The following is a 12,873-nucleotide window of genomic DNA, read 5'->3' as shown; positions in this document are numbered from 1 at the left end:
AGGAAGGAAGGAAGGAAGGAAGGAAGGAAGGAAGGAAGGAAGGAAGGGGAAACAGTAATCAAAGCAGTATGGTACTAGCAAGAAAAGAGACTCATAGACCAATGGAACAGAATAGAGAGCCCAGAAATAAATAAACCCATGCTTATATGGTCAATTAATCTGTGACAAAGGAGGCAAAAATACACAATGGAGAAAAGACAGTCTCTTCAACAAATGGAGTTGGGAAAACTGGACAGCACAAGAATGAAACTGGACCACTTTCTTTACTTATACTATGTACAATATGACCACTTTCATATACTATGTACTTGTACTATGAACAACATGAATTAGATTTGAACGTAGGAGTTGAAACCATAAAACTCCTTGAAGAAAACAGGTGGTAAACTCTTTGACATCAGTCCTAACAATGTTTTGGAGGGACCAGTCTTCTCAGGCAAGAGCAACAATGCTGAAATAAACAAATAGGATTACATCAAACTAAAAAGCTTTGCACAGTGAAGAAAACCATCAACAAAACTAAGAGGCAACCTACTGAATGGGAGAATATTTGCAAATCATATATCTGATTAGAAGTTAATATCCAAAATACTTAAAGAACTCACACAACTTAATACCAAAAAATGGCAGAGTACTTGAACATTTTTTCAAAGGAGACATACAGATTGGCAACAGACCAATGAAAAGATGCTCAACATCACTGATCATCAGGGAAATGCAAAACCACAATGAAATATCACCCCACACCTATCAGATTAGCTATTATGAAAAAGACAAAAAAAAATAACCTTGGGGAGGGTGTGGAGAAATGGAACCCTTGTGCACTGTGGTGGGAATGTAAACTGGTGTAGCATGTGTGGAAAACAGTATGGAGGTTCCTCAAAATATTAAAACTAGAACTATCATATAATCTAGAAATTCTACTTCTGGGTTTTATCCAAAGAAAACAAAAACACCAATTTGTTTTCAAATTCAAAAAGTTATATGTACCCCTGTGTTCATTGCATTATTATTTACAGTAGCCAAAATATGGAAGCAGCCTAAGTATCCATCAATGATCAACGGATGAATAAAGAAAATGTGATATATAAATATATATATATGAGATATATATACATGATATTATATATATGTAAATGTGAGATATATTTATCTCAAACCTACGGGTTTGTTCATCAAACTAGCACGACGAATACTATGTTGCATCTTCTCTGACACCAAAGGTATGTTTTTATTTTTCCAACACCAACTAGGTGTCCAACAATTCAATTCAATTCTGACACTACCCAGAGTTAGTACAGACGCCACAGGTCAGTCAAGGGCTCAGGGCTCAGCTTCAGAAGACTGTCCTCACTTCAGACACTAGCTGTAAACTGGTGTCTAATCTTATCCACACTTCTGAATGCAGAGGCTTACACTACCACCCGCCTGAGGTTCGAGAATTTGCTAGAAAAACAGAACTCAGGAAAATCATTTTACTTATGTTTACCAGTTTATTATAAAGGATACAACTCAGGAACAACCAAACAGAAGAAGAATACAAGGCAAAGTATGGAGAAGGGGGACCAACAAAGCCTCCATACCTTCTCTAAACACACTACCTTCCCACCACATCAATGTGTTCACCAATTCAGAAGATCTCTGAACCCTTTGGTTTAGGTGTTTTTATAGTAACTTTCATTATGTAGGCGTGACTGATTAATTAAATCATTGGCTGTTGGTTATTGAACTCAGTCTCCAGCCTTTCTCCTCTCCCCAGTGGGGCTGAAATTTCCAACCCTCTAATTACAAGATTGGTTCCTCTCACAGACCAGCCCCTTCCTGAAGCAATCTAGGGTCCACTAAACCAATCAGCTATCTCATTAGCATACAAAGGCAATAAATTCCAAGGATTTCAGGAGCTCTGTGTCAGGAACTGAGACAAAGACTAAATATTTACTTTTTATTATACCACAAACACTGAATTAGTGATGTCCAAAATAAAATGGTCACAGAGAATTAAGATAAGGGAAAAGATGTTCGAATTCAGCAAGAATGCTATGGCAGAGAAAAGCTAGTTGTTCATTAAATCTGTTTCACTTTTCCCCTTGGCATACATCTAGGCTTTATTTGCCAAACTCCCATTATAGTTAACTGGGGCCATATAACTGACTTCCGTTAAGTAGAATGAAGTGATATATACTGCCTCCCAGGCCTATCCAATACAATCCAGCCTTACTATCTTCCATGCTTTCTCTTACTACTCTGTCAACTTAATGGTGATACCCAAGATGACCCTGAGAACCACACTCTGAAGATAGCCCACACTCCCATCTATCCCACTGCCATTAATTAGACTTTATGCAAGTAAGAAGAGAAAAAAATTCTACCATGCTATCCACTAAAATCTCAAGGTTTATCTATCATAACAACTAGTATGAATTAAGGAATATATTCATGAATTAAGAAATATATTTGTGAATCAAGAAAATGTTAAAAACTTCAATTGTGATTTCAGAATGGAGAAGACATACACTATACTTCAGAATAAATCCTTGAGATGTGGGTAAGACTGGTATATGAGTTGAGAGTGGATGGTAAGAAATCATAATATTATAATAATTATAATATGTCATATTATAGTTTATTGAAGTATTAATAGACAACCACCTGATAACATCCCTGTAGGAAAAATATTATTATCAGAAAGGGTAAATTCACTTTGCTCAAGGTTTTAAAATTCTTGATACTATATTATTTCCATTACACCACACGTCTCTTAGAAAAATGGAGACAGCAAATGAAGGAGAATCATTTCAAACATTTTATGATGAAGAAGAAACAGGATAAAAGCCAAAAGAGATGAAGTAAAGTTTTTTTTGTTAGTACTAACCATACGTGAGATCAATGGAAACAGAAGAGTAGAAAAAGGAACTGGAAATTAAGAAGAGTAGAGTAACCCACAGGGTGATACAACAATACATGACAGATGAGTAGCAGTATTCCTTGTAGTAATGAGGTCCAGGCTATTTGCAAACAATGTGAATTTGTAGTAGGTTAGGCCTGTGTAGATCCACATCTTCCTCAGGAAGTTCTCTATGGCCTCAAAGCATCAAGTATGGGAGAACTTGAGCATGGCAAGAAAACCTTGTCCTATGGTGGTTCTGAGAGTAGTATTCTAATAGCAGACCATACAGACTGGGTCAGTGAAAGATTCTTTACCATAACTGAGATTACCAATACATTAGTAAAATAAAGAGAATTATAAGTAAATGAAAGTCTAGTACTATTGTGGGATAACAAACCACTTAAGTGAGCATGGAGGAATGTGAGAATAACATTAAGACTGAATATCCTCTGTTTCAGAGATGTTGAGAGAATCTAACAGCAGATGCATGCTCTACACTACATCATGTTCCAACCTGAAATATGGTTTTATTACTTCAAAGAGACAACTGTCTGGGAATAGGAAACAAAATGTGAGTTCAAACCACCACTTACCAGCTTAACTTCCATTTATATCTACTTGCTTTGTCATGAACTAACTTTAAAAGTCCTGTTTGTAGTCCTTAGCATGTTTTAAAAGCCATATATATCTTCAGAGGTGCCTGGCTGGCTCAGTTGGTTAAGCATGTGCCTCTTGATTTCAGCCTGGGTCATGATATTGCAATTGGTGGGACAAGCCCCGCATCAGCAGATGCGCTGGCTGCGCAGAGCCCACTTGGGATTCTCTCTCTCCCTCTCTGCCCCTCCCCAACTTGCACTTGCTCTCTCTTGTGGGAAATCAAATAGCTATGTCCTGGGTTAGAAGGTTATAGGAAACGCATTGAAAGCAGAACACTGCTTTCTGGCTTTGCTGAAAACAACGAGGCAGTATCTAGTTAATGTGTATACACAGGTTGGGTCCTGCCTGTGCTCATGAATCCCTTAGACCATGTTATGTTATCTATGGAATATCTTATCTTGTTCTCCACCCTGCTTTCTGCACTGCTCTTTTGTAGTCTTGGCAATGCCTTTTCTGCACACTTACTATATGTTCTTACTGGCATGTAGCCCACTGATGTATTGTGCAATGTTTCCCTGAATGTATACTTAATAAATACCGAAGTTTGAGAGCAGCTTGGGAGACTTCCCTTAGCCTCCTTCTCACCTCTCTTGACTTGCATGAAGTCTTGAGTAATCCTTTCTGCTGTCCTCAGCTTTGCTAGACAAAGCCAAAAGCCGAACCCACACTACCTCTCAAAATAAATAAAACGTTTTAAAAAGCCATGTCTTTATACTGCACAGCAGTATTTTTATGTTTTCGGCATCAACTCTACACAAAATCAAAAATCTTTCCACATATTCTGGATACCACCTTTCAACTGAATTCATCACCAAGCGCTCTATGTCAGCACAGTGGCTTGGGACACTACCCATAGTATCTTTCATAAGTATTGTTTACAATTATATATATATATTTTTTTCCACGTTTTTATTTATTTTTGGGACAGAGAGAGACAGAGCATGAACGGGGGAGGGGCAGAGAGAGAGGGAGACACAGAATCGGAAACAGGCTCCAGGCTCTGAGCCATCAGCCCAGAGCCTGACGCGGGGCTCGAACTCACGGACCGCGAGATCGTGACCTGGCTGAAGTCGGACGCTTAACCGACTGCGCCACCCAGGCGCCCTATTTTTTTTTTTTTTTTTTTTTTTTTTTTAGCTGCCTTTGTGTATTTCTCAAATCTCTCTGGCTGGAAAATCGATCATCCTGCCCTTCTTTATTCTAAATAATTATACAGCTGGCTTTTTATACTTACGTGCAGAAACCTACATTTTTTCCTATTGTCCCAGATTTCATCTTCTTAGCTAGTAGCCTATAATTCCAGCGCTTTAAAATCTTCATGAGCCCTGGAGTACCTGTCTAGCTCAGTCGGTGGAGCATGCGACTCTTGATCTCAGGGTCATCAGTTCAAACCCCATGTTGGGTGCAGAGATTACTTAAAAAGGACTAAATAAAATAAAATATTTGTGAGCCCTGATTCCATCATCCAATATGTACACTACCTTTCTCATTTTCCTTTCATGCATACTCCTCTACAAAGGAGGGAGAATATTCTCTTCTATCCTTTCTACACTCAGTTCCCTGACTACACAGTATTTATATCTAGGTCAAATGGACAACTACTATCCTGTATGTTGTGTTCAGTGCATTCTAAACAGCTTAAAGAATTAAAGCATTACATGGTACTTATACCTACTTCTCTGACCACAAATAGCATCCTATACTAAGGTTAATTCTCCTACGTTAAAACTGCAGATTGTTGCATACACAACAATCCTCTTCTCTCCAATCTATACTTACAATTACAGAAAACTAGATTCATATTGAAGGTAGTCAAATCACTAGTCTATATTTTAATAACTGAACTAATATTTTTTACCAATATGAAACTTAAAATTCTAACTAAATATCTATTACTCTTTTACTCAAGCCACATTTTTCTATCACAGTACTTTATTCTTCTAAAAAAATTAGATAGCTCAGGTGCCTGGGTGGCTCAGTTGGTTAAGCATCCAACTTCGGCTTGGGTCATGATCTCACAGTTCATGGGTTTGAGCCCCATGTCAGGCTCTGTGCTGACAGCTCGGAGCCTGGAGCCTGCTTCAGATTCTGTGTCTCCCTCTCTCTCTGCCTCTTCCCAGCTCGGGCTTTGTCTGTCTGTCTCACTCTCAAAAATAAATAAACATTAAAAAAAAATTTTTTTTAATTAGATAGCTCTACAAATGCCTTGGTGCAGGCATTCCCTAGTAAAGAATATGACAAATTTTGTGAATAATAGTACAAAAGGATTCACTTCTGAGACAGGGCATCTTTAAAAAGATGTAGTGCCAAAACAATACTATTTTGCTGATGTCCAAACCCTAGCCAATAAAAACATTTGTTCCCATAATCAGAAATAGATCGTTGGCCATAGAATGCCTCTGCAAAACAATTCTTAAATTTTCGTTGAAATACTGTTACTAAAATTAACTGAAATTTTATTTATATGACTGTCTGTGGTTTCCATGTATGCCTAAAAAGCACAAGAAAAAGATAAAAATATCCCAGAACTGGAAAAGCAGTCATTATGCTTGGTTTAGCTTATTTTCATATTTTTATTTTTAAAATCCATTCAAATTAGAGTCCAGCATTTCTCAATAGAATAAAAGGGGAAAAAAAGGGCAAATTCTTTTTTTTTTAATTTTTTTTTTTCTTCAACGTTTTTATTTATTTTTGGGACAGAGAGAGACAGAGCATGAATGGGGGAGGGGCAGAGAGAGAGGGTGACACAAAATCGGAAACAGGCTCCAGGCTCCGAGCCATCAGCCCAGAGCCTGACGCGGGGCTCGAACTCACGGACTGCGAGATCGTGACCTGGCTGAAGTCGGACGCTTAACCGACTGCGCCACCCAGGCGCCCCAAAAAGGGCAAATTCTTTACATAAAAACAGAAGGAACAAATTCAGTATCCTCTAAATTAAATTTAGGTTTTGACTTATTAGTGCAAGGATATCTAAAATCCTTTCCCACAGTCATAAAGTTTAGTCTTCAGGTAAACACAATAATTTGTCATTTAGATTTATATACAACAAATATATGCTGTCTGGAGAGGAGAGATAGCAATAGAAAATAATTTCAGTATAATGTTATGCTCTGAACCCAGACTTGTCCTCCAGCAAAATAAATATGTAAAGTTGGTTTCTATCCAACACAGCATTCTTTTAACATTTCTGAACCTCAGTTCTTCAAAATTATAGAACCCTGTTTTCAGATCCTGCATTTACACTAAAATACAAATGCTAACCACAGTCTAAAGCGTCACTCTCAGAATATTCTCAGATTTTGGCCGAGACTGAGTCAGTATTTCATGTGGTAATGGACTTAAAGCCTAGCTCTGCTGCATTTTAGCTGTTAGAGCCTAGGGAAACTGTTTAAACTTCCTAATCCTCAGTTTACTTATCTTTAAATTAGATATACTACCATCAATCATCCAATTTATGTGAGTTAACCATAGTCTACCAATCCTATATAACCGTAGATATTAACATTAATGTTACATGCTAAAAGTTGTTCCATTACTTTGGAAGGGCTAACATTTTTGGAAAAGGGTCACTATCACCCTGAAATCAACTAACCACTTAGGGACTGAGCCAGATCATTTTCAATTGGAAAAAATTTTATCAGGCCTAATGTGGTCTTGATGCTACAGGAGTTACATTAGATTACACAGTATTTCAGTTATTCAAGTTATTGCTATTTAGATGCAGAATGTCTCTAATACATCAAGCATAGCAAAAAGCAATAAATAATAAAAGGACAAGAAAAATTTAAGTTAACAATTCTGTTTTTAAAATGGGCTTTAATAGATGTTAGGTAAACAAATTTATTTTGTACCTGACAAAGCACAATAGACATTAGAGTATTGGAATTGCTATCAATGATGAAAAAATTAAAAAGGAAAAAAAATTTCCAGTGTAATTCAACAGATCAAATATTCTTTAACTATTAACCCATCAAAAAAAGATCTTGAAATGCTTTGCTAAGAATCAGCCAAGATGTCATCTGGGAAACTGTTAGGTAAGGAAAAGATCTAACTCTTAGCACCTCTACTTCACCAGTCAGCAGCACATGATTCTACTTATTATTAGAGATACACTGGTAGCACTTGAACATGGGAGTGTCTGTCACACAAAGGAAAAATACCATTTACTAGGTAATGAACTCAGTATGTGTCTCTCCCTCACTACTAGAAAAACATCAGAAACATCACAGTATCCATTTCCCTGGCTTTCAGAACACAAAAACAATCCCGTCCCAGTCATAGCTAATAGCTCCCATAATGTCTGTTGTTCTTGAAACTTATGATGGTGGTTTACTGTTCACACTGTCAAACTGATATAACTGATACAGTTTATATCCGTCCACACTTTGATGTGAGGAATGGTAAGAACTCACATAAGAGTTCTCGATGGTCCCTAGCACTAAAATTTTCCAGTTTCAGTCACCACGAAAAGGAATGCTGAAGCAGAGCTTAAAGGTTTTAATAGTGCAAATACCTGGCTATTCACACCACAAGGCCAGTTACAAGTATTTGTAGGCATGTGGAGAAGAGAAAGGAATACAAGGGCCTCTCCAAAAGTTACTTTTCCTTAGATCCTCACATTCTTTACCCATTTTTTCAATACAAAACTTCAAGACTTGACCTTTCTGTGTGTCTACAGAACCTGCAGCCCTCTTTGTATAGCTGTAAAAATCAAAATTAAACACTCAGCAATGTATCTTTTATCCTCTATAAACAGAAATGGACAGCCATTAGCTAGAATGAGAAAATGCACAATTTTCAACATCAGTTTTATTCCTAATGGATATTTCTGACCCATGATAGTAAGAGAATGAACAATTCTGCTGAGGGAGTTAGGGGAGGAAGAGGAGATGCTGTAAGATGGCAAACAAACGTTAACAATGACGACAACAACAATCATCACCGTCATTATCAATAAGCTACTTCATTTACTAAGTAAGCTACTTCCACTTACTTTATGGAAGCCATTGTTCTCAGCATTTTGTATATTTTTTCCATTTTATCTTTACAACACCCTAGGAGATTAGTGTTGCATTATCCTCATTTTATAGATGAAGATGCTGCTGCTCAAAGAAATGAAGTAACTCGTCTAAAGTCACACCATACACCTGGGGATTTCAACCTAGGTAGTCTCCTCCAGAGCCTTCACTCTTCACTATCAAATCATACCAAATGTTCTCTCAACAAGAACTACTTTAAAAAAGAATACTTCTTGGGGCACCTGGGTGGCTCAGTCAGTTAAGCATCCAACTTTGGCTCAGGACATGATCTGATGACACGTGGGTTCGAGCCCTGTGTTGGGCTCTGTGCTGACAGTTCAGCGCCCGGAGCCTGCTTCAGATTCTGTGTCTCCCTTGCTTTCTGCTCCCCCCCCTGCTCATGTTCTCTCTCTCTCTCTCTCTCTCTATCTCTCTCTCTTTCTCAAAAATAAATAAAAAAAATAAATAAAACATTTTAAAAAGAGAACACTTCTCATATGTGTGTATGTATATGTATTCAATCACACAATATAGATATATACATACACACACCTACACATACACCCACACTCCACTATGTCTGACAACAAAACTTTATAGCCATATTGCCAAATACTTTAGTGGTCATCTTTCTAGTCCCTCATTTACCACCATAGATACATCATCAGATAGAATGTCCTGGCCATCAAAATTATGCTCAATTATTAAATCCCTTTAAAATAGCTGACAAAAATAAAGATGTTGAATTGCACTACTATAAAGCAATCTGCAGACTGTGTAGCTAAAAAGAATTCAGATTTGTGATTTCAAGAGCAAACTAAACATGACTGGTGATCATTAAACCAATCTTTGGGGTGGGGGTGTGGGGAGTTCTGTTTTTTGTTTAGTTTTCACCAAAACAATAACCTGAAATTTTTCAGACAAAAATATAATAAGTATTTGTTTAGTGCCACACTCACTGAAGCTACTAGGCTAAAGTTTTGACTAAAGAAGCAGAGGAATTTTTCAGCTTCCATGTACATAAAGATCATTAATTTCATCTTTAATATTAGAGAGAAGCTTACATGGGAAAAGAATAGCAAAACAGGTATTTCAGAATCAATATATTCAAAAGTTACTGGACTTGAAGGCAAGGGGATTATTTCTAGTAATATGTTACAGTTAAATCACCAAATTATTTAACAGTAACTATAACATAAATATAACCATAAATGTAACATAAAAAGAAAAGTATCATTATAAAAGTACAATAAAGCAACACCAACTTACCAATTCAATTCCCTGTGGAAAAGGAGTATCATCCCAGTCCTTCTGTGGAAATCTTTGGATTATTTTCCCCAGACCTGCTCCTGACCCTATTAATAAAATCAAAGTGAATTAGCTACATGGTACCAAAAAATCTTAATACTCATTATATTAATCCTTATTTCTAAATGAATATTTGTTGAATAAATCGATATATTAAATGTTCTCAAGTTTTACAGGGTATAAAAGTATTTACCTTCTAAACATAATACTGAAATAACAAGCAATCCCTGTCCTATAGATTCTCAAAAGAGTTACATATATGAAAAGCTAAGAAAAATAAACAGATATTGGAATCTAGTAGAGCCTCTACTATACTATGGGAGAACTATCCCTGTTCCCAGTAAGGAAAGCAATCTTAATAGTAGCTCTAAAAAAAAAAAAAAAAAAAAACACACACACACACAAAAAAAACTCTTCTAGGGAGACAAAGTAATCTTAAGCAACAAATGAAATGGTACTGTTAGCACTAAGTTTCAGTTATGGGATATATAAATATAAACACTATTACAGGTAAAATAAAGATTTTTTTTGAGTGGGCTGAGAACTTGCAAATGTCTAAGCAGGGTTTCTCAACATCAGCACTATTGACATTTTGGGCCGGATAATCCTTTGTTGTGTGTTGGGGGCAGGGAAGGCCTGTCCTGTGTAATGTAGGATATTTAGTTTACCAGCATCCTTAGTCTCAAATCACTATCACCACCATCACCACCAAGTCATTACAACCAAAAACATCTCGAGACATTGCCAAATGTCTTGGGGGGAGGAGGCAAAATTATGTTGAAAACCACCCACCTATAAGATCATTGTTGTTACACAATTATCCTATGATTCTAAATAATGGATCCACTTATAATTCAACACTGGAGATATAATCTGTGAGTAACTTAGGGATAGAAAGTACACATTAGATCTAAATTGCTTTTTGCTCTACTTTTTAAAGATCTTCAGGTGCCTGCATATTTTACATTTTGTCCCAGTTCACTTTGAAGTAAAAGTAACATTCTGATTATTTATACACCTAACTTAAGGGAGCCTTTAATACCTGATTCAATTTGTTATTTTTTTAAACAATTATCTACTATCATCTCTCACCCTCTCCCAGTGAACTCAAGTTTCCCCTTGGCCCTCACCCAGAGAGTTCAATCGCTCCATGGCCAAATTTTTTATCTTTAACAGATAAATAAAAGTTAAATTTATTTAACTGAAGAGCTTAGTACTGTGTTCTAAAAACGAGGTCACATTTGAAAAAGGCAAAATGAAAACATTCTCAATTAAATAAACAACTGCTGCAGTACAGTAACTTCTCATATATCCATCATTATAGGGGAATGAAGTATTTCATGAAAGGTAAACTAAATTAAAAGTGGTTTATCACAAGCACTCATTTTTTCAAAATCCACCTCAAACATGACCACTTCTGACATCGCAAGCAGACCTAATTCACCAAATTGTTAAGTCCTGGAGATACACATATGAAAAAGACATGGTCCCTATCCTCAAGACACTCATAATTAATAGGAGAAACAGGCAAATAAACTGATAATGAGTATAGCGTGGTAAGTACGAGGACAGGAGGGAACCTAACTCACTGTAGCAGAGAACACTATGGAAAACTTTCTAGAAGAAAGGAGAGCAAGCTTTTTCTTTCTTTCAGGACCATCTTTGTATCCCCAAGAACAGAGTATATTGAATGCCTGGCACTTAGTTCATACTGAGTTAAATGTTTATTTTAATAAATTTGTTAATATTGACAACTGTTTTAAGCTCATATCTCCCTGTCTTTTCAAAGAGAAATAAATGCATGTTATATATCTAATCATATTTAACAAGGTGTCCATACACTGTTTATTCAGTTCTGAGAGTGATAGCTAATGTACATTAGGCTCAAGAAATATTTTATCATACTAATTTTTACTAATTATAAAAATAAAAAATGGTAACTGCAGAAAAATTTTTAAATACATAAAAATATAGAGAAAGTACCCATTCCCACAGGTGGAAATAATTACTGTTAATATTTTAGACTATTTTATCTCAGATTATTTTAGACACGTGTATTTTTTTCTACAGAATTGGGATCTTACTAAAACCTAGCTTTATCTTTTATTACTTGATATTTTACAATGAGCCTTTGATGTTAAACATATTTTCTACTTTCCTGTTATTATAAATAATGGTATAAAAAGCAGTTTTCTATGTAAAACTTTACCCTCATCTCCCTTTTCCCCAGAAAAATTCTTAGATATACAACTACTGGGTCAAAGAGAATGAAAAATTTTCAAACTAACACAAAGCCATAGGGCCCACCAGAAAGATATTCAACAGTCTTTTTACACTTGGTAAATTCTTTTTTTTTAACTTAATTTTATTTTTTTTATTTAAGAGAGAGTGAGAGAGCACAAGCAGGGGAGAGGGGCACAGGCAGAGAGAGAGAGAGAGAGAGAGAGAGAGAGAGAGAGAGAGAGAGAATCTTAAGCAGGCTCTACGCTCAGCACAGAGCCCAGCACAGGGCTCAGTCCCACAACCCTGGGATCATGACCTGAGTCGAAATCAAGAGTCGGATGCCCAACCAAGCCTCTCAGGTGCCTCCATTCTGTAAATTCTTGAGGAATAAGACTGGCATTTTCACTACATTCTTAGCAACAATTGTTATTTTAAAAATTTGTTTTAATTACTGCCAATTTGAGAGATTAAAAGTTCTTCTTTGGGGGTACCTGGGTGGCTCAGTCAGTTAAGCATCCAACTTCAGCTCAGGTCATGATCTCATGGCTCATGAGTTCAAGCCCCACATCAGGCTCTGCGCTGACAGCTTAGAGCCCGGAGCCTGCTTCGGATTCTGTGACTCCCTCTCTCTCTGCCCCCCCCCGCCCCCACTCATGCTTCATCTCTCTCAAAAATAAACATTAAAAAAATTTTAATAAAAAATAAACAAGTAAAAAGTTCTTGTCAGCAGCATAACTTTCAAAAGTTCTCCAAAACAACATTATTTACTGATTTTATTTT

The 12,873-nt window shown here is 36.5% G+C and overlaps 1 protein-coding gene across 7 annotated transcripts in view; it reads right to left on the bottom strand.

Moving 5' to 3' along the window:
• The window catches only part of SBF2 (SET binding factor 2), a 448,047-nt gene that overhangs the window by 338,517 nt on the left and 96,657 nt on the right, over nt 1–12,873 (bottom strand). For all 7 annotated transcript variants that reach the window (XM_040456902.1, XM_040456904.1, XM_040456906.1 and 4 more), the window contains exon 2: nt 9,832–9,917. In XM_040456902.1, coding sequence (XP_040312836.1) covers nt 9,832–9,917 — 86 coding nt within the window. The remainder of the gene's footprint in view (nt 1–9,831; nt 9,918–12,873) is intronic.

This window comes from Herpailurus yagouaroundi, unplaced genomic scaffold, assembly GCF_014898765.1.
Source record: "Herpailurus yagouaroundi ecotype Mexico unplaced genomic scaffold, PumYag 218, whole genome shotgun sequence".
In the NCBI taxonomy this organism is placed as follows: Eukaryota; Metazoa; Chordata; class Mammalia; order Carnivora; family Felidae; genus Herpailurus; species Herpailurus yagouaroundi.
Note: the sequence above shows the minus strand (reverse complement) of the source record. Positions and strands in the feature narration are given on the sequence as shown.